This window comes from Leptonychotes weddellii, chromosome 2 (assembly GCF_054177405.1).
Source record: "Leptonychotes weddellii isolate Sample4059 chromosome 2, ASM5417740v2, whole genome shotgun sequence".
In the NCBI taxonomy this organism is placed as follows: Eukaryota; Metazoa; Chordata; class Mammalia; order Carnivora; family Phocidae; genus Leptonychotes; species Leptonychotes weddellii.
In genome coordinates, this window is record NC_138370.1 from 23,040,591 (window position 1) to 23,064,185 (window position 23,595).

Genomic DNA, 23,595 nt, shown 5'->3' on the forward strand with positions numbered 1-23,595 from the left:
AAAGATTTTATTTATTTATTTGAGACAGAGAGAATGAGATACAGAGAGCACATGAGAGGGGGGAGGGTCAGAGGGAGAAGCAGGCTCCCTGCCGAGCAGGGAGCCCGATGCGGGACTCGATCCAGGGACTCCAGGATCATGACCTGAGCCGAAGGCAGTCGCTTAACCAACTGAGCCACCCAGGCGCCCAACACTCTACCATTCTTTAGAAGGAAAGCTATCCCTTAATCCTCTCCTCCTGACAGATGTTCCATAAGCAAGTAAGTATGCTCTGCTGAGGTGTAAGAACTCACTCTTTTCCAGAATACTGCATTCTTTCTGGGGAACTATCCCCCAGAAGTCTAGATTCTGAAGGGCTACCATATAAAAATGGGGCTAGACTTGTTCCATGAAGTCCAGGAAGTAAAAATAGGTGAGTGGAAGTTTCAGGGTATATAGATTTTTGACTAGTCAGTAGCAGAACTGGAGCAAGAATGAATTAATTTAGCAAGCATTTATTAAACACCTACTATGTGTCTAACATTAGGCAAAGCCCGGTGTTACTACTCAAGAAGCTTAGAAACTACAGAGGGAGACGGAGAAGTAACTGGCAATTTCCGTACAGTGTGGCAAGGAATAAAGACAGTTACCAACCCAGTAGGGCTATTAATCTACCTTTGGAGAGTCAGACAAGCTTTCTAGAGGATGAGACAGTGAAGGGACTTCTGAAGGACAAGCAGCTAATTTGCAAAAGGACTGAATTTACAACCAGGGAATGGGCACTCTGGCTGGAAAGGTCAGAGGCCAAGAGAGCACATGATGTGCCACAAAGACCCCCTGAAGCGGAGTAGTGCTGGAGGACAGCTTGGAGGAGGCCTCTGGCTGGGGGAGAGGAGCAGAGGTGCAGGCCACAAAGGCCTGTCCACGACGCTAAGGAAGAGAGATCCTATCCAGGGGGCAGGCAGGGGAGCTCTTCGCAGTCAGTACAGCGATTTCCATCTATTAAAAATACCTTTTCATCAAAAGGTCTGTTATAATAACTGCTGCTAATCTGGGATTTAAATGTATCGAGTATTTTAAAATAAATCAGTACCTTTTGCACAAGTGGTAAGGAACTCTTCCACACACTGTGTAATGGTATCCAGGGGAGAATTCAAGAGAGTGAGCCAGAGGCGGGGACGCCTCAGAGAGGTAGGGTTGTGAAGACCAGCCGGAGGGGCTGTCTCCAGTGGCAGAGGTGGGAGCTCCATCTGGGTTGGTCCTGAGACTAGCAATCTATCTGGCTTTAGGGTCTATGCCTCATCAAACCCCTTCCTCTCTATAACCCAGGATTTAACTACCTATAGTCCCCTCAAGGAGTTTCCATTCTTCTAAACTCTCATTACTCATTCACTTAAATGAGTAACACAATTCTTTCTAGAAACTGGAAAAAAAAAATGCTCTTGTGGTTCCACTTAATCATTTTAAGGCACCTAATGTTTCTCAAGTATAAAGTGTCACACTTTTATCTGATGGTTTGTATTATGGCTCCAGAATTTTAGATGACTTCAGAGAGGAAGCCAGTGAACTTTGAAAGGACATCATTTACATTTGTTTGCCATATCAGGTAGCACTTAAAATATATAAATGGGGGAGATGTGGGGAAGAAAAACAGAAAGATTTCTAAAGTTTCCAGAGGATTACTGTGGATCTTTTTATTTGTGGGGGGTGGGAGGATCAAATGGAAAATGATTACAGGACTTAAAACATTAAAAAAGAATCACATAGTTTCCTGTTTGCACATCTCTTTTGGCATTTGTTAATATCAGAGTCTAGGTCTTGGGAGAGGCCAATATATTTCAGACTTTTAAAAGTTCACTTGGATTTAAACTAGAAGTGGAAGACTGCTAATTGCTAAATTTAGCTTCTACACAAAATTACTACATTCAAAACTTAGCTCAACCTTTGAGGGGTAACAGTTTGCCAAAAGTCAAATTAAATTGCTATTTTAGGAAAAGAACTTAAATGAAACAAGCCTGAGAAACATTTACTATATAATAAAATGGCTTTTGAAATACCTTTTAATGACAAGGTTTATCAAACACATCTAGATTGAGTTTCTTCATAAATATAACCACTGATAAATTAAGAGAGAAGTGCTAGGAAAAATGGTATGTTTAGGTAAACGATGGACTAAGTTTGGAATGTTCCCATAGGATCCCAGCTTTGGTACTTTTTATAGTGTTAATAAATGGTCTTTAAAGGACATGGAAGAAGGTGCTACACAAAAGTAAGTCTTTCTGGCAAAGTCTGAAATTTAAGATGCTAAAGCCACTGATGTTTGGTCAGTATATTTTGAAAAACACACAGGATCAGGCAATGACCTAAAGTAATGATAATCAATGGCTGGATCATTATAAGCATCAGAGAATCAAAATGAGAGGAGATACCGGGGAATACTCTGGAAATCATTTTTATGTTTTTAACTCTCTTATCTGAACTGTTCAGTTCCTTTCTTTTAATCTCTCACCTCGCCCTCTTCACTTCTTCCCTTCTACCATTTCTAAGTGAAGACGAGCAATTACCTAGGGCTATGGTGAAAGGGAAGGAAGCTTGTGTTATCCTGTTCAAGACTGAGTAAGGAAGGACTCGTAGACTGAACACTCGCTACTGTACTGTGTGACCTTGGGGAACGTTATGACCCTCCTTAAGCCTCAGATACTACATGTATAAGAATACTGGGGTACTCTAGTACATGGCTGTTGGCTCTGTAAATTGGTATAATCTTTACACAAAGCTATTTGGCAAATGTATAGAATTTTTTTTTTAATTTCATGAAATACAATTTAAAAAAGTGAGTAACTAAACATAAAAAGGAACGGGTAATTAACCAGTAGATCTGGGTAGAGACTTTGATGGCTGTCAACATTACACAAGGTGCGATAACTAATCATTATGTGTCCTCTGATGGAAGTACATACTGCCCTCCACCCCTGATTCTAACCTGAATCTAATCAATTCTTTGTAACTACTAACTTACAGAAAATTCAGAAACAGGACCATGCTAAACACCACCACAGAGATGCAGTTGGCAACATCCATACTATAGGAAATGATAGGACAAACAATCTGGGTTCCTCAGCAAATATACTGCAAGGAAAAAAAAAAGAATGAAACGGAACACAAAGACTCCTATAAGAGACTGACCAAATGTAAAGATGGTATAGATTTGGACCTTGATTCAACCAACTGTTAAAAACAACAAAACATTATGTTAAGAATCTACTTTTGTTGTTTGAAATTTTCCATAATAAAAAGTTAAAAATAAAAAATTAGGAGATTACTATTAAAAATGGTAACACAGAAAGCAAGATAACAATCAACGTGTAAATGTGATCTCTTTTCTTGTCTATCCTCTTTGTTACTGATTATTCCCCCACTCACCAGAAAGTAACAGATTTCACAATCTGTGTCTATATTAAGGGTAATGCAATCTACGGACTTTGTAAGAGCGCAGGAACCAAGAAAACAAAAAGGTATTTCTAGAGGAATCAGATTCCAAATGACAATCCCGATGACGCTGCGCTGAAGCCCTGAGCTTCATGTTCTCCTGGCGTAGCAATACCATTTTGTAATGTGCCATTATGTAGCGCTTAATATATTCCAAAGCACATTATCTCATTTTATTCCCACTACAGCTCAGGGAGGTCAAGGAGAACCGGGAGTTCATCATTATTTTAAAGAGAAACCACCAGCTGTGAGGGATGCTCACATTATTAATTTTGAGGGGGAGGGGAAAAAAAAACCACGGAACTATCAGCTTCTCCTTCAAACGAATGATGAAGAAATTATCCACTGAAAATAAACCACACTAGTCAAGAAAGCACTGTTCTTACATAGACATATCAATAAAGAAAATAAGAAATAGACAAGTGGCGGGCGCCTGGCTGGCTAAGTTGGTAGAGCATGTGACTCTTGATCTTGAAATTTTAAGTTCGAGCCCCATGTTGGGTGTAGAGGTTACTTAAAAATAAAAATATTTTAAAAAAGGGAATAGAAAAATGGAAAAATACCTCTCTCAAATTAAATGACCAATGAGTATGTGACAAGAAATTAACTTTATTAATAAACCATTAAAACATCATGCCATTTTTACTAGACAGAATGAATCCATTTATATATGATAATATCCCCCAGCCGAGAGAGGGAGAAACAGGAAAAATAGGCATTCTCATTCAAAGTGCCTACCTAGTTTCCACGTCTGTGCTAGGCACCATCCTACTTGATGGAATCAGTCTACTCTTCATGGACCCAAGATGAAAAAGTCAGTGAACCCAATCAGATCATAATGGAATGATACAACCATACTGTCTTGATTCTAAAAAGCCACCAAATTTTCAATGGTATTAATAAAACTGCAAAGAAACAACTAAAGGGCTTATACAAACAAAGAGAAAATGCCAAACAAAGCCACCAAGATCACTGATTTTCTTCCCATCTATACATTCCATTTCAGGGACCAGGGTCAGGTATTAAAACAAGCAGAGGAGACATGTTCCAGGAATATTCCCACCAATGGCACACTGCCACAGAGTGAACAGTTCACACTAATCTAAACATTTCACTTTCTGTCCCTTGAGCTTATTTTTAAAGTGTATAGTCAAAATCATTGGTCAGTCTGTTTCATGTTTATTTTATGTGCGTAGTTCAAAAACTCTTTTAATGAAATAAATTTCTTTTTGATGAACATTCTGTTACATGTCCCACCTTTCCATTTTTAGTTTAATTTAATTGGGGGAAATTACTGGGCATGTAGAACTATTTTTCATTACTGTTCTGTTCACATATTCTTAATATTAAGAAGGAAATCACCAATCCTATATAACCACTAATAATCTCAGTGTTCTACTGCAGTTCCTAATTAAGGAATCTGGAAAAAAAACAACAACAACAAAAGCCCAAAACACACCAATCTATTTTGTAAAAATCTTAACCTCAACAAGGATGTAAAAGTGGCCATTTCTGTGGATAAAAAAGTTGCTTTGACCAGATAAATAGCCAAAGAAACTCATTATACTCCAAGAATGACAGGTCCTATGCAAGCACTTGGAAAACATCCTAACAAAGGCACAATGCACCAATCCTGAACCGCGAGGCAGGAAGACCCCATCACTCATATGATGGAAACTACAAAGCTCCGCCCACTGAGGCAGTCCTGGAATTTCCTTCCCTCAAAAAGATGCTGCTGATTCCCTGCCCCCACACATCAGGAATAATGACTGAAATCCACTGAAACACCCTGAAAATACAGAAACCCAAGTTCATTATGATATTCAAAAGCAGGGAAAGTCAAAGAAAAAGTGATAACCAGTCACCAATCCCTTATGTTCAAAGCCGGCAGTGAAAGGGAAAGAACCAGGCACTTATCTTGCCTTCAACCTTTTTTCTGATAAACAATTTCAGGGTAAACAAAAGAATTAGGAATGCAGTAAAGACCAGAGGATAAAGCCGTGAAAACGAAGCTGACAGGGACCTTCACAGAGGAGGCATCCCACCTCTACTACGTGAACACAGGCCCATTTCCCATCAGCAGAGAACGACCCGAACACTGGCTACTTCATAATGTGGTGTCACATAAAGCACAGGCCACCAACGAGGTTTCTTGACAAAACAGGTGACCCTGAATTCAACCAACCTTCCAAATCTAATCAAGCCTTTCAATCTGCAGTAAACAGAGGGGACGCAGGAACGAACGGACGGACACCTAAAGAAAACAAACCAAAAAACCCAGGAGGGTTTTTTTTCCTCAGGAAGGCAGATACTTTTTTCAGCAAAACAATGGCATAAAAAAGGGACAGGCTGAGGAAAGGGACTGCTCTAGATGAAAAGACACTTAAGAGATGTAACTAAATGCAATATATGGACCTCCTTTGAACAATTCAACTAAAAAGACTGAAGAGGAAGAGAAAAGAAACAAGACGCTTAAAAAGCAAATTGTGGTGTAATTTTTTTTTTTTTAAAGATTTTATTTATTTATTGCAGAGAGAGTGAGAGAGAGAGCATGAGAGGGAGAAGCAGACCCCCCACCGAGCGGGGAGCCCGATGCGGGACTCAATCCTGGGACTCCAGGATCATGACCTGAGCCGAAGGCAGTCGCCCAACCAACTGAGCCACCCAGGCGCCCTGGTGTAATCTTGGTAACACTTAAATATGAATGATGGGTTTCTGGGGTCGATTATATGATTCTCTCTACATTTTGGTATGTTGAAACAATAGAGAGGGAGACTTACTCCCCCTAAACAGAAATAAAACAAACCTTCAAAACACCAATGTCTTCTGTATTGTGGCCAAAAAACAAGTTCCTTCTGTAAAGTTGCCAAGTAGACTCAGACTCAATGAAGCCTGGGTCCTAAGTGGTAAGTGATTTAAGTTATCAATGGGATGGTCTCATCAGAGTTTTGTTATGCAAACAAGCCCACCCCCTAGCCTTAAAGTCACAGAGTAGTAAGAATTTTTTTTTTTTTTAAAGATTTTATTTATTTATTCATGAGAGACAGAGAGAGAGAGAGAGGCAGAGGGAGAAGCAAGCTCCCAAGGAGCAGGGAGCCCGATGCGGGACTCGATCCCAGGTCCCTGGGATCATGACCTGAGCCGAAGGCAGACGCTTAACCATCTGAGCCACCCAGGCGCCCGAGTAGTAAGAATTTTTAATAAAAGGTTTTCCTTTCCAAAAAAATTCAGCCTTGTAAAACCAAAACAAAACAGCAATGCACTCTCCCTCTCTGCAGGCTTCTCTCCATCTGTCAAATGGAGACAATGCTGCCTTACAGTTTTTATCAAGGGTTAGCAATAATGTATGTATGTGCCTTTATTTGGCCCGTGGCAGTGGCTCAATTAAATGACAGCTTATAAAAAATCATACTTCTAGCCAATTAGCTACAACCTCAAGATCCTGAAATCCACCACAACCATGTGGGCATAGAAGAGAAGATGAAACTGCAGACCAGACAACCCATTTAGTTCAGCTCTGTGAGACCATGACCAGAGAACCGACCCAGTAAACCTGTGCCTGGTATTCTAACCTTCAGAATCTGTGAAACAGTGAGTGTATGTCATTTTAACCCCCACCCCCAATCCAGCCTCCTTTATCAGCTTGCTGATATTAAACATAAATGTTTATCTGGGATGACTAAAGCATCATGCTGGTGAGATGTCTTCTGTGAAGGAATAAATAACCAGCAACGATCTCGTCTTGTTCACCTGGTATCTATGGATTTCCTAGATTTGGCACAACAGCCCACCCCAGCCCAGTGTGGTCACCCTCTACTTCCTTCTGCGCACCTCTCTGGCTTCACCAGACTGCAAGTGCTTCTTTAACCCCTTCCTTCCTACACTTTCACGTCTGATCTTCACAGAAGCCACTCCTTCAGTCTGTAGATCACTTCTACATCATCTCTCCTTACTGAAATGTTTTCTCATCTTTAGATGCTAGGTCAGCAGACCTCCAGGAGATCTTTTCCCTTCCCCCTAGTTACCAGCATTCTCATCTGCACACAGCATTACCTACACCTTCAATTTAGCACTTGCTCTGCCTTCTACTGCAGTCATTTACAGGCTTGTTTCCCCTACTAAAGTGTAAACACCTCGAGAGCCGAACTGTACCTTATTCAGCTTTTTATCACTTACCTCCCCTCAAATGTTTGCTAAACTCAAGTGAGAAAACTGAAACAGGAACTCACCATAATTTCCTGTACAGAGCTGTTAATGTTTGACCAGCTTGATCTCCTTGACCTCCGGAGAGATATTTAATTAAAGGACAGAAAGACACTCCTTCACCTCAGACACTAATTAGATTATTTCGTTCAAACCAAGATGCTGCTTCTGGCTGCAACTCCATCGTTTCTCAGGATAGCTAAAACCCTAGTGCTACACACATTGTGGAATGAAAAGGAGCATGATAAAGGACCTGCATCTGCACCACAAGCTTGAGATTTTCACTTCTCTTATTCTCCAAACCACCACTTTTGCCAGGCTTTTCCCCAAGGAAAAGAACTTGATTACATGACATTCCTTTGTTACAATTCAGCTATACATTCATTGATAGGCAAAAATGTGGCCTAGAATGGAGAATGAAAGCAGGAATCAGAGCAGCATGTAATACAAATATAACCATGTGTATCTTTGTATGACTATTCATCACAAATGTTAAAATGCTTATCTCTGAGGGGAGGTGTGAGGTAATTTTCCGCATTCAACTGAAAAATACACATATTGGGGCGCCTGGGTGGCAGAGGTGGTTAAATGCCTGACTCTTGATTTCAGCTCAGGTGTTGATCTCAGGGTCATAAGTTCAAGCCCCCACACTGGGATCCACGCTGGGCGTGGAGCCTACTTAAAACAAGAAATAGAGATATTATGTTACATATAAAGTTCTATTATTAAAGACCCAACGACTGTTAAAGATGCCTTAAACCTCTGTATTTAAAAATTTATCTCATCTATAAAACTGTAGGTTAAAAAATACAATGGAAACAGAATAGAATTTAACACCCTGTGTCTCTAGGTTTGGGAACTTAGAAACATTAATCTGTCCCCCGGTTTTTTTTTTTTTTTTTTTAATCTTTTCCAAGTTTCTTGAAGTGAACTTGTATTCCATTTGGCAATGGGGGTGGGGTGGGGGTGATTAAACAGTTTTGAAGGGTACTCAGTCCAGATCATTCCCCCAAGGAAGTTCTCTGCGAATGAATGGGAGGCATATTATCCAGCTCTTCAAACTACCACGTATGCAGCTATTGGGATGGTCTCCAGAGAGTGAGTGGCATAAATAGAAGCCTGTAGTCAAATCCGAGGCTGGTATGTGAGCCTGCAGGGCCCCAGGCACTGGTGGGGCACTGTTTCCCTCCAGTCTAGCTCTGAATGGCTTTAGCTGCTACAAACTCAATCACCTGCCCCAAATCTATAGTAGCCATCTGGTGACTGCAGGTTCTCCATGCCCAAAGACTATTAAAGACCCCAAAGAACTTTTATATGGGTTCTATCATATTAAAAATTAAAACTTTAATTTTAAAAACATTTATCAATTCATTAAAAAAACCATTACCTATTAAGATAAATGTTTTGTGAAAAACAGCTACACACACCAAAACAAATAAGGAAACACTTCAGTTCTACATTTTTGCAAACCTCTTTATTCTCTGGCGTAATAGCAGACAACTGGATTCTCATACCTGCTTTTAATTCAACCTATTGCAAGGTATTGTATTGGTTGTAGTATATATATATATCTTTAAAGATTTTATTTATTTAATTGAGAGAGAGAGAGCAGGAGCAGGGGTGGGGCAGAGGGAGACGGAGAAGTAAACTCCCCACTGAGCAGGGAGCCTGATGTAGGGCTCGATCCCAGGACTCTGGGAACATGACTGAGCTGAAGGCAAATGCTTAATTGCAGATGCTTAACCGACTGAGCACCCAGGCGCCCCTGGTTGTAGTATATTATAAAGAAAGCACTGGGAGCCTGAGTGACTCGGTCGTTAAGCCTCTGCCTTGGGCTCAGGTCATGATCCCAGGGTTCTGGGATCGAACCCCACATCAGGCTCCCTGCTCAGCGGGGAGTCTGCTTCTCCCTCTCCCACTCCTCCTCTCGCTTTCTCTGTCTCTGTCAAATAAATAAATAAAATCTTTAAAAAAAAAAAAAAAAGCATGGCCTCACAGGTGAGATCAGGGGTGATAACTATTAATGAATAAAATGAGGCAACATTTGAAAGATCAGCATAATTCAGTGAACCAATACTTTCCAAATGACCAATGTGTCATACCATAAAATCACGCATGGGTAAAAGACCCAACTAAAATAGGAAATGGAATTTAATGTAACAATACAAAAAGCTCATGGATAAAGTTTCAGATTTCACAATGCAACAAATCTTGGTGTAATGCAAAAAAGGAATCTCTACAATTACCTGTAAAAGATACTAAAATACTCCTTCCTTCACAAGTTATCTACTTCCATGAGGCCATATATTTTTTTAAGATTTTACTTATTTATTTGACAGAGAGAGACACAGTCAGAGAGGGAACACAAGCGGGGGAGTGAGAGAGGGAGAAGCAGGCCTCCTACTGAGCACAGAGCCCAATGCAGGGCTCCATCCCAGGACCCTGGGATCATGACCTGAGCCAAAGGCAGACGCTTAATGACTGAGCCATCCAGCCACCCCGCATGAGGCCATATTTTTTAAATGACTTAGTAAATATTTTTAAAACTTGTTTTAATTTTCAATATGGTAATATGTATCCTTCCCATTCTGGCAAAAAAAAAAAAAATCATAAAAGGACTTGTAATCAAGAGCTGAGACTGAATAAAAATATTTACTTCTTCATCAAGGACATTCGCAGGTGAAACTGGTTTCTTAAACACAGCATGGGACCGTGAAGAACACAATGCTCCTGAGTCCAGTTTGGTGCTGCTGTCTGGACATGTACGAAGGTGCCAGTAGTTGAGCCCACTGCTACCCAGTAAGAAAAATAAACTATTCTCATGAAAATAGTTTAGACCTTGGGGACTCCCTGAAAGGGTCTTGGAGACCAACCAGAGGATGGCAGACAAATACTTTGAGAACTGCTGTCCGAGAAAAGGCACCTCTTTGAGGATTTACAAGTGTGTGAAAAGGAAGAAGGGAAGAAACAGAGAGCCTGCATCAAACTTTAAGAAATGCCTTCCTTTTAATGAGTGAGTGAGGAGAGTACAAGGCGTTAACAGAATTAAGTCTATGGTAGCTGTTTCTTCTGGAATGTCCCAGTAAACTAACTCCTTTATTCTCTCATTTCTCTGCAGATGTAATGAATAATTTTGAGTTTACAAAATATGAAAGTTGGGGCAGTTATTTGCATTACAAAAGAATTCTGTGGTTTCCAAGGAGATTTGACTTCCTGAGTTCTTAGGCCTTTGTTTATAGCTAATCAATGATTAAACAAGAAACAAATTCAAAGCAAAATGATTAGCCATTGCTAATCAAAGATAGGCTAACTCATTAAACTGTAAATAACTGGATCAGATTCGCTGATCTACACAGTACTGCAGTAACTTACCTCCCACAAAGAACCAGATATATCTATATATAGACCAGATAGATATATATATCTATATATCTTACCACATCCATATATATATGTATGTACCTTACCACATCCATTACCTAATATTATTTTAGTATTATTGTTAAATTTATTTATTTTTAAAAAGATTTTATTTCTTTATGAAAGAGTGTGAGAGAATGAGAGCACATGAGCAGGTGGAGGGGCAGAGGGAGAAGCAGGCTCCCCACTGAGCAGGGAGCCAGATGCGGGGCTCGATCCCAGGACCTGAGATCATTACCTGAGCAGACAACCAACTGAGCCACCCAGGCACCCTTAAATTTCGTTATTAAAAATTATCCACATTAAGCAAAAACTAGGAACGTGTGCAGGTTTGAAGAGAAGACAGGGGCAGAAGCGGGCTGTAAACACTGATGTGGTACAGTAAATTTTTTTTTTTTTTTTTAAAGGAAAATAGTTTTGCTTTGTCAGAGTGGGACATATGGGGAAATAAACATTATTAAGGTGTCTTGGTTTCTAAGAGTATTTTGCTGTCCTCATCGACTGGAGTTTTGTTTCATGTTTTTTTGATGTAGTGTTCCACGATTCATTGTTTGTGCATAACACCCAGTGCTCCATGCAGAGCATGCCCTCTTTAATACTCATCACCAGGCTAACCCATCCCCCCACGACCCTCCCCTCTAGAACCCTCAGTTTGTTTTTCAGAGTCCATCGTCTCTCATGGTTCGTCTCCTCCTCCGATTCCCCCCCTTCATCTGTTTCATGTTTCTTTTTTTTTTTTTTTTAAAGATTTTATTTATTTATTTGAGAGAGAGAGACACAGTGAGAGAGGGAACACGAGCAGGGGGAGTGCGAGAGGGAGAAGCAGGCTTCCTGCGGAGCAGGGAGCCCGATGCGGGGCTCGATCCCAGGACCCTGGAATCATGACCTGAGCCGAAGGCAGACGCTTAACCGGCTGAGCCACCCAGGCGCCCCTGTTTCATGTTTCTATTCCTCAGAATGTCCAGGGGCCTAAGCACCTGGTACCCTCATACATATCCTGAGGGTTAAATTCATGTCCTGATTCTTTTTTTTTTTTTTTTAAGATTTTATTTATTTGACAGAGAGGGACACAGTGAGAGAGGGAACACAAGCAGGGGGAGTGGGAGAGGGAGAAGCAGGCTTCCCGCCGAGCAGGGAGCCTGACGCGGGGCTTGATCCCAGGACCCTGGGATCATGACCTCAGCCGAAGGCAGACACTTAACGACTGAGCCACCCAGGCGCACCTCATGTCCTCATTCTTGACAATGGGCCTTTCCCTGTCGTGTGAGAATCAGCCCACAAATGCCCTGTGGTGTTGGGGGTGAGAATATGCTCAGTGGATCACTCAATCGTTATGAAGTCTCAATACCCAGAAGGGAAACCATGACAAGTTTCTGTGAACATCACTTCTGGTAGCTTCAAACCACTCTACAGCAAGGACACAATCCCTCGGCAGTCCCGCCGTGGAGCTGGTTCAGAGGGAATGGGCACGTGATCCAAGTAAACACAATCCTGCAAAGCTCAGCTTCCATACTTTTGAGGTCCTGGTCTCCTTTCCACTCGGCAGCCAGCTGCCTCCTCTTTCCTCCCTGTGTCCATCTCCTGGCTCCCCCTTCCTGTACCATTTCCCAAGGCCTCTGGCCACCCAAAGACTCCCCATTACTGCTCTACTCCACAACTTCCTTTTCACGCTTGGGCCCTCCCTCCCATCAAAACCCTCACCGGCAAGGACTGGGGTAAGAAAAAGAGGTGAAATAATTTGTGTCTTCACCATCACTGGTTCCTTTCCCTAAAACTTTGTGGAAGTGGGGTGGGAGTCTGGGGAGGAGCGAAGCTTCCTTCCTAGAAGCACTACATCCCCAAGGTACTTCCTAGTGGCATTTCAAGTCATACTAAAAAAAAAAAAAAAAATTCGGGAAAGTGACTTCCCCACCACCACTCTATTTCCTCCACTACATAAAAGAGATTTTTATGTGTTCTACTTCCATTCCTGTCTCCCCAGCGCAGCTTCCTAGAGCTTTAAGGAAGGAGAGTCTTCCTTAAAGCACAAGACTGCCATGCTCAACCATCTGCATTCTCTCCCCACCAGTTAATTTAGAAAAAATTCCCTGCCAGGCATCAAAGGCCCTCACCAGCACTACACCTTCCATGTAAAGAGCCCTTAAAAAATAATGCTTTGGGTATACAGTCCTGGATGGAAAACTGGTCCTGAGGTAAGTGAGAAAAGAGGACAGTGTGATCACATGTTGTAACCAAACTAAACCAAAGATAACCTGACACACTATTTTTTATACATATACATATAAAAGGATAGAAATGTATGTAGGAAGATATGCAACAGAACATTAACAGTGGTTATTTCTAGACGGTAGAAAAATATGTATTTTTAACCCTTTAAATTTAATTTATGGTTTCCTACTCTAACAATACAGTGAATTAAGCATGGTCATTTTACAAAATGAAATGAAACTATAATTTTGTAAAGAGAAGATTCAAGAAAAAAGGGATATTGGGCTTATTTCTCAAATGCAGATGAGCCCAGATTGTGATCATGTGGTCAACATACCTGTCTGCAAGGATGTTCCTTAAAATGGACTCAAATCTTTTATCTCCCTAAATAACAGACCCAACAGCCAGTTAGACAATCCCTCCTATTTCTGTGTTTTACTTATTTATTTTTAAGATTTTTATTTATTTGAGAGAGACAGAGAGCATGAGAGGGGGGAGGGTCAGAGGGAGAAGCAGACTTCTGCTGAGTAGGGAGCCTGATGCAGGACTTGATCCTGGGACTCCAGGACATGACCTGAGCCAAAGGCAGTCAGTTGCCAGGCGTCCCTGTGTTAGTTTTACTTTCAAACAATTGCAGGACTAGGTCTCTCAATCCCATCCTTTATATAAGAAGCAGGTAAGGTTTTTTGATCTGTGTGAAAAATTTTCTGCAGATTGCTCATCAGCTTTTGGGGACTTTAAAAAGAGGGACCACCTAGAGAACACACTGTCTACTTAACCGTAAATTGGTAGGTATATATGTTGGTTTCATACTATCACTGTTTCAAGAGGACTGTGCAGATGAAGTCTTAGGATCTGAAACAATGTAAAACAGAGCTGTATTGTTGCCTGTTTCCATTCATGCTCATTTCCATTTCCTTGAATGATGTGAAACACTTTAGAAAACTGCCTGCATGTCATCCAAGTATAAATCAAAGAAGTCAAATATCCTCATCTTTGCTGATGATACCATTATTCATTAAACTAAAATACCTGAACTGTTGAAAATGGGTCACTTGTATTTTCTGAAACAACTCAATGAACCATACCAAAACTAAATAAAAACCATCAATAGTTCAATTTGGTCAACTATGTAAAAATACATTTTACAGTTAGTGCATCCTGGCCATCAAAATCTGATGCTTTAAAGTTACATGGAAGCTTGACTTTCACTGAGCGGTGACCTGCCCTGAAATCTTTTCCTTATAATCTCATGCAGGCCTCTGGGGTCTCTAATAAGATCATCTCTAAAGGCTTGAGTTAATTTTTTTTAGAGAGAGCATGGGTAAGGGGGTGGGAGAGGGAGAGGGTGAGAGAGAATCCCAAGCAGGCTCCACACTCAGTGAGGAGCCCGACTCAGGGCTCGAACTCATGACCCTGAGATTATGATCTGAGCTGCAATCAAGAGTCGGATGCTTAGCTGACTGAGCCACCCACGTACCCCTCTGTATTTTTATTTTATTTTTTTTTTAAGATTATTTATTTATTTGTCAGAGAGAGAGAGAGAGCACAAGCAGGGGGAGTGGCAGGCAGAGGGAGAAGCAGGCTCCCTGCTGAGCAGGGAGCCCGATGAGGGACTCGATCCCAGGACCCTGGGATCATGACCTGAGCCGAAGGTAGACGCTTAACCAGCTGAGCCACCCAGGTGTCCCTCTCTCTGTATTTTAAAGAAAAACTTCAATTAGTTACTGACATTTGAAAATGAGGAAACCTCATTCATTCACTCATTTATTTTTCAGTAGGCTCCAGTGTGGAGCCTAATGTGGGGCTTGAACTCATGACCTTGAGCTGAAATCAAGAGTTGGATGCTTAATCCATTGAGCCACCCAGGCGCTCCATGGCTGGAGTTTAAAGCACCTCCTAAAGAATACCTTAAAAGCAACTATAGCCAAAAGCACCTGTCGGCTCTAAGTTAGGAATGTGGTGCAGTGAGATCAGCAATTAGGCCTAAAATAAGCTGTGTGACTTTGGGGAAGTTACTCAAACTTGTTTTAGTCTTCTTGGCTGGAAAACAGGTATTTTACACTGTTCTTAAGGATTAGAATAGCGGCTCAATAGCTGTTTCCTTTCTTCCTATCCATTTAATAAAATCCGACAGATCAATCAACCAACCACCTGAATTCCGGCAGCCCAGGAGCTGGCTGTGCTCACCTGGGGCATTAGGTAATCTACCAGTGGTCTACCACCCCTCCTCCTGCTCTAATTCTAGCAAGGGCTCTGTGTCACTATGAATTAGTACCTTACAGCAAAGGCACCACAGAGGCTGTGGCATGGGATTCTCAGAGCCCAGATATTACTTTTGGCCCTAAGGGCCATTTAATTTCACTGGACATCAGAATTTTATCTTAAGGGCATCTGGGTGGCTCAGTCGGGTAAGTGACTGCCTTCGGCTCAGGTCATGATCCCAGGGTCCTGGGATCGAGTCCCGCATCCTCTCCTGCTCGCTCTCTCTGTTGAATAAATAAATAAAATCTTAAAAAACAAAAAAGGGGAGGGGAATTTTATCTTAAAGGTAAAGGGGTAAGTTAAATGATTCTGAAATTTAAACTGGATAGAGATACATTTTTTATTATACGCATACTAAAAGTTGTGGAAGGACAGACCCCAAAATGTTAATGGTGGTTATCTCTGGTATAACTTGGTGACTTTTATTTTCTTCTTTATATTTTTCTGGACTGCTGGAAATTTTTTTTCCCTCGAGAAGTACAATTTTTATCATCCGAGAAAACAAGCCATTTGCATTATGTAATATGAAACACAAAAATCCAAGGAAGTTGCTTTTCATAGCAAAAGAGTCTTGCCCTCATCCCCACAGAACACCTGCAACTCTGTCTTTGCCTTGCCTCCCCCTAAGCAGCTTGATTAGGTCTTCTTCAGGCCCAGTCGCTGGCTTTTTGAACAACGCCACTTGCGGAGAGCAGGTGTGGGATACACAGGGCCTACTACTAGCTGGCATCTGCACATTCCCGAGCAGAGCTGGGGACTGGACGGACACCCTCAGTCTTTCCAATGGCACATGCTGTGTATGCTTCCTTGAAAAATGCAGGTACCCTAACTCTGTTCCATGGGCACATGGAGCTTCAGATCAGGCCCTGAATGGCCCCATCCCACAGAGTTGAAAGTTAACTGATTTCATGCTTCCAGAGTGTTGGCCCTAGGAGAGCCCTTGCTAGGCACACCTTAGAAGTTCTCTGAACTTTCAGAGGATCTTTTCAGACATGAGAGAGAAAATTCACTTCCACATAGTCAGGGTCAATATTGGATAAATGGGAAATTCCAGTGGTATGGCAAGAAAACAAGGAAGTGATCTGATTATTCACCAAGGGGTTATGTGCTTAATAGGTATTTTTAATAAGAGTATTAATTTAAGAGAGCATGCTTTGTTTTTGGACTGGGGTGGGGAATAGGAAGGGTACAAGGCTGGGGAGAAGAGTGTGTCAGCAGTAGGAGAATTTAACTTGCTCTGTTAGGCATTGTCAAACCTGACTGTGCATCAGAAACATCCAAAAAGCTTTTAAAAATACAGAGCATGAGTTCTAGACCAGCCAGAATCCCTGGGGTTGGACTTTAGGAATGTGAATTACTGCGAAGTTCTAGAGTCTTCTGATATTTGCTCCATAAAATTCTAGTTAAATGGGTAAAATCTGTTGACTCTGAGTAAAAGCTCTGTAGGTGTTGTCACTAGAATACAGTATGTCACAAGCAGTGTAAACAGATCAAGGGCACTGAGTCAACTCAATTCCCTATGTATTATGACAAAACTTATCAAAATAGACACTCTTAATACGTGCATTTTATCATTTCCTGATCATACCTCAATAACACTGAAAAATTTTAAACACTGTATATTTTTAAACTTCCAAATGAAAAAGCATAAAATAAAATCTGCAGTATCTTAACTTCACATGTATTTCTAGGTTCCAGATGCTAAGTATACAAAGGCAGAAAAACTACAGGTCTCAACTATGAGAACAGAAGGCATATCAACATACACATTCTTAATTTTTTTTTTAAAGGTTTATTTATTTTGGGGGGGGGTGTGGAGAGCAAGCACAGGGAGGGGCAGAGGGAGAGGGAGAGAGAAACGTTAGCAGATTCCATGTTGAGCATGGAGCCCAACTCGCGGCTCAATCTCACAACCCTGAAATCATGACCTGAGCCAAAACCAAGAGTCGGATGCTTAACCCACTGCGCCACCCAGATGCCCCAATGTATACATCCTTGCACGTACGTGTTAAACAGTCACTGAAATTATTCACTCTTGTGAATGTGACCCTCTCGTGTCAATTGATTTAATCCTCACAACCTTTTGGGTAAGTTTAATTATTACTGCCATTTTATAGATGAGACAATGGAGACAGAGAGGTTAAGTAACTAGATCAAAGTTATAAAACAAAAGTAACAGGTCAGAATTTAAATCCAGGCTCAATCACTTGATGTATTAGTCTGCTCAGGCTGCCATAACAAAATACCACAGACTGGATGGTTTAAACAATAGAAATTAATTTTCTCACAGTTCTAGAGGCTGTAAGTTCTAAGATCAAGGTGGGGGGGCAGATTTGGCTTCCCCTGGGCCTCTGTAACTTGGCTTGCAGATGGCCACCTTCTTGCTATGTCCTCACCTGGATTTTCCTCTGTGTGAACACATCCCTGCCCATCTTTTTTTCTTAAGGAAGTTAGTCATATTGAATTAGGGCCCACCCTAATGGCCCCACTTAATTTGATGTCTTTAAAGACTTTATATCTCCAAATACACTTAATCTGGAGCCACTGGTGGTTGTTGGGATTTCAACATATGAATTCTGGCAGAACACAATTCAACCCATAACACCTCAAAGTTACTGGATCTTCCTAAGGCCTATTTTTCAACTGTAAAATAGTGCTACTGAGAATCCAGTTCATGTAAAATGCTTAGCAATGTCTGGCACACAGTATCATCATTTTATAGACAAGGAAAACAAAACTCAGAGAGATGGTGACTTGCCCTGTTTTCATCTCTAAAGTGGAGTTCTTACACTACAGAACACCACTTTCCTGTACAAGCAAATGCATAATGTAATTTATAAATTTTCTGTTATCTCTTACTTCCTACTTTCTCACAGTGTTTTTCTTGCTTCATTATATACAAGAGAGTAAGAAGTTAAAACTATAAAAATTTCATTAGGGAAGTATAATACTTTCCTCGGACTGTGTGTTGACACTTTCACTCATCCTTTCTTCTAATTTGCAAAGACAATTGGCTATAGTCACAGTGATGAAAAGCCTCAGAAGATCAATGCCTACTTTTAACAATTAGGAAAGAAAAGTGACTCAATTGTTTTTTTAAGAAATTAAGATTATACTTTATGTTTGCCTGGCCCTCTACATCTATTACAGCCACTTAATCCTCAACACAATCTTAGGATCTTGCTTTATTTAGCTCTTGTAAGAAGCATGTGAATAAGGTATTATTCCCATTTTGTAGCTGAGAGAACAGGAGCAGAGCAAGGTTCAATGTGTTTAAGGTCCAACTTGACAATGACTTGACAAGCTTGACAATGACTGGCAGAACCAGAACTCTCACGGACATCTTCAAGTCTAAGGCCAAGGTTCTCCATTGCAGGCCACCATCTCCTTTGGCAAGTGCAATACCTAGTTTTCTCATTTTTCATGCTCTGCACAAACAGAGCAGGTGCTTGGCAAATAAGTCTGATTTGGAGCAATCTGGACTAAGCTGCAAAAAATCTTTTACATCCTTTATATGGGCCAAGTTTCCTGACAACTTTGACCACCACCAATCCCTTGGACTGATAGCTCTTTTAAGGCAGCAACCAGTCCCCTTCTTTCCCAGTGTCTAGCACACTGAGAGCTCATTAAAGTTCAACAGATATCTGGGAAATGAGAGTTCAAGTAAATATTTGTTGTATAATTGAATCTTAGCACATTCTTCCTTTAGTGATGGCAATGGGTACTTTTCAGCCACAACTATAAAAAAACATTGACAGAAAGAAACATTAAAAACCTCTCTCATCATCCACAACAGGGAAGTCTATAGGGTTTGTTTTTTTTTTTAAAGATTTTATTTATTTTAGAGAGAGAGAGAGAGCGCATGCGAGAAAGCACAAGCAAGTGGGGGGAGGGGCAGAGGGAGATGGAAAGAATCCTCAAGCAGACACCCCACTGAGTGTGCAGCCTAAGAGGCACTCGAACCCAGAACCCCGAGATCATGACCTGAGCCAAAATCAAGAGCTGGACACTTAACTGACAGAGCTACCCAGGTGCCACTATAGGGTTTTTCCAATCCTACAATTCTTTTTTTTTTTTTTTAAAGATTTTATTTATTTATTTGACACAGAGAGAACAGCAAGAGAAGGAACACAAGCAGGGGGAGTGGGAGAGGGAGAAGGAGGCTTCCCGCTGAGCAGGGAGTCCGATGCGGGGCTCGATCCCAGGACCCCGGGATCATGACCTGAGCCGAAGGCAGACGCTTAACAACTGAGCCACCCAGGTGCTCCAATCCTACAAATTCTAAGATTCCACTGCAGTCTACTCAACAGTGGTTGAACTGACCACCACCTTGAACACCCATTAAAGGCACAGTGCAACTGGAATTGCCAGTGAAGAACCACCAGTGTTCTTAGTCTGCAGTGTGCTTTCAGGAAAACAATTCTGCCTATGTGACAGGGAAGTTCATAATTCCCAGAGGGAACTGTAATGGACGATAAAGTCGATCTGAGTCAGAGTGGAATTGCTGTTCATCAAGACCCCTGTGTCGTAGAAAGGAGCTGTATTAAGAGAAATCATGCTTTTATTTTCTCAAGAATTTGCCAGTGTTTTGGATTTTTTTTAAACGTCAAGTTTGTTTTGCCACAAGCAGCCTGTGCCATGGAAATCATCTGACCACTTCTGAGCTGTTCTGTACACACGGAAGGGAGGTGGATAGAGCTGGCCAGAGCGGTGTTCTAAACTTTGCTCTGAGCTCTCCTAGAACTTCAGAGACTCATGGATGTCCAGTCTGTTCATCTCTGTTGCTTTTGCGTACCCTGTAGTGAACTGGCTATCACCTTTCTGGCGACCAATTTCACAGAGCTTTCGAAACAGATTAAAAAAAAACAACAAAAAACTGAGGTCCCAGAACAAAAGCATTCAATAAAGAATTGAAAGTGTAAAGTATCACCATCACTATACTTGCTGTCTGAATTCATCTTTTCAAAGCACTCTCAGATCTGAGGCAGAAAATTCACTAGAAAACTAAAGAGGTACTCTAGGTTACCTTTTCTAAATCAAGGTATCTTACAAATCCTCTTTTCTGATGCCTTAATCAAGACATTTCAGAGGGAAAAGAAGAGGCATACAAATGGAATAATTCTGCAAATAGCCAAATTAAAATATTTATCCACTTACCACTATAATATTAAATATATACAATGTACAAAAGGTAACTGAACTAGATGCTGTACGGATACAGAAATGTGTAAGAAATGTCCACTCATCCTCCCGTAGTGCAACTGGACCATAAGATGAAACTTTTGTTTAGAAAGGATTCAAGTTTCTCTAGGACATGGAAGAACAAATTTCTTTTTATTATGACTTCTGGACTCACAGAAAAATTTTAGAAAACACTGGAGGAGAAACTCTTATCTGTTAGTTTCCACTGACAAGTGGCAGCTTTCTCAAGAGTTACAGGGCTACAGAATGGCTATAACTTCCAAAATAACCTGATTAAACCTGACACACACATGACATGGGGGGAGAAAGAAACTCATGTGCCCTTCAATTTCAATAAGAAAAGTTGAAAAGTATTGTCAAGGAAAGCAGGAAGATCATGTGGTTTGGAAAGAAGATCAAGAAAGACAGGGCAAAAATATTCCAAATAACAGCAAGTCATTTGGGATTCCCTGAATGCCCTGCCATATTAAATCACATATAGCTACGCAATGAAAAGAAAAGTTAAGGCCTATCTCACGCCTCACTTATGCTACTGACTGAGCTTAAGAAAGAAAATTAAGACAACCTTTTCAAGTTATTCAATCAAAGGCAAAACTGTAGACTGGCCATTTAAGGGAATAAGCTCATTAGGTGGGGTAAGACACTTGTTTAGCAATTAGTCAGTGTCTTTACCCAATTAATTTAAAACAGGAAGCCCTAGATTTCCTTAAATTTACCAGTATTAGTTTGCTAGAACTGATTGTTCCAACATATAAATTCTTTGTGTGTGTTTACTTTTCCTTCTAGATTTTATGGGCTCAACTGTTCTCAAAAATAGAACTTATCTGCTGCTTTCACTTTTAATATTCTCTTTTCCCAAGCCACAGAACTGATGATCTTCAACAAATGAAGTAAATGCTGAGAACCGACTCTCCTATCCAGGGATGGGGAAATAAAGAAGGGTTTGTACCCCCAGGCAAACAGAACACCCTCACAATAAGGTCAAGGTGACATTAAGGAAATCTACAGCACATCAAACGAAATTGTGTAGTAGTTACAGTTCTAATCTAGCCGAACCACCATTTAGGACAGCCAATCATCAACAAGATTGCTGTATTTGGAATTCAGACAGGAAGAATCCACAGCCTCTTCACAGAAATGGAAAATGACACTTAGCTCTACGTCCTGTGGTGTAATTTCACGTGCAGCACACAATTCTTGGTTATTCTTTTTTTTTTTAAACGAAAAGGAGATCAACTTACATGGCTCTCTGGCAATGAACTGAGGTACAGTGTTGGGCAGAGGAGTACTGGGGTTTGGAGTCCCTACTAGTTTGTTCTTGGCCATCTTCGTGTTTGCCTTAGCAAACTCTAGTCGTAGTGTTTGTGGAATTTCAGGATCGAAGCGGATGCCCTTTGGAAATAAAGAACAAATGGAAGATGTTTTCATTTCCTTAGAGTCAAACCGGAATGGTGACAAAATAAACACACCAGTAAATCCTGGCCTATCAGAAAAAAAAGGTCAGCGAGAACCCGGGTTCTCACTACTTACACAGAATACATGAAAACCTGTAATACCACATGTCCAGAAAGTCAGGGGAGATTTTGTTTACTTAATTAAAACATTTAGTTCCTACATGTTTTTTCAATTATTTTTTCTTCCTGAACAGAAACGTTAAGTTTTGAACGTTAGGTTCAAGTTTTAAATATGGACCAGCAAATTCCCAGCATAGTGAAAAACTTCAATTAATGGATACCAATAAGAATAAAATGATTCCTGTAAAGCTCTGTGTAATACTGGAAATTGTAGCGATCTAGGCCCTTCGTAGTGTTCTGACACTGGCCTAAAACAATGTCATTCTTCAATGCCTTCGTTTCATCACCTAGAAATAAAGGGAGAAAATTCCCCTCCCTAACTAGAGATCTTTCTTCGTGGTGGATACATGTATTTGAGTTAGTAAAACAGGAACTAAGATTTAAGATTTCAATGTAGCTAGTATCATTTAATTCTAGTTAGCTTATAAGTTTATATAAAATTTTAATGTCTTGTGGTAAAGTCCCAGTTTTGATTACAGCTGGCCTATTAGCTACATGATTAGAGAGAAAACAGATTACACCGGCCAGAGACAGGGTAGTAATTTTAATTACCCTTGACCCTATATTGCAGTTTACCTAAAACAATTCAATACATAACAAACATTATAAAAACACAAGATTTAGGACAAGATAAGTCTATTCTAAAACCCTCCCACCATTCAAGAATGCCTCCATTGGGGTACCTTCGTGGCTCAGTCTCATTAAGCATCTGCCTTCGGCACAGGTCACGATCTCAGGATCCTGAGATCTAGCCCAGAGTCCAGCTCTGCACTCAGCGGGGACTCTGCATCTCCCTCTCCCTCTGCCCTTCCCCCACCCACTCGGGCTTGCTCTCTCTCAAATAAATAAAATCTTAAAAAAAAAAAAAAAGAATGCCTCCATTACTAAGCATAATGAGTAACCTCATGATATCTATTTTCCAATGCTATGTATTCCAGCAACAGTTAACAAAAAGATATCCCAGTATAGTGCATAAATGTGCATCCATAACAGGCTCAGGTCCCATGTTTGTCTGTACGGTATGTTCTGGAAAGGGGGTGGAGTTCTGAAAAGGAGTATCCTAAGAATACAGGTTTTCCATTTAGTGCACATGTCGGCCTATGGGCCCCAAAGTCCCCTTTCTTCTTGATTCACTTGAAGAAAAGTCAGAGCAATTCCCACCAGAAATCAGTAAGAATCTCTTGACTCCGTGCACCAGGATGAACAACTCTGAACTTCACAGGCTCAGCTCCAAAGATGGGAAGAAGAGCCTGTG

General features: G+C 40.9%; 1 protein-coding gene across 2 annotated transcripts in view; it reads right to left on the minus strand.

The window, feature by feature from the left end:
• Window positions 1-431: 431 nt before the first annotated feature.
• Window positions 432-23,595, minus strand: part of LOC102732633 (RNA binding protein, mRNA processing factor) — a 126,665-nt gene continuing 103,501 nt past the window's right edge. For both annotated transcript variants that reach the window (XM_081808565.1, XM_081808572.1), the window contains one exon: window positions 432-22,158. In XM_081808565.1, coding sequence (XP_081664691.1) covers window positions 21,829-22,158 — 330 coding nt within the window. In that variant the 3' untranslated portion in view covers window positions 432-21,828. The remainder of the gene's footprint in view (window positions 22,159-23,595) is intronic.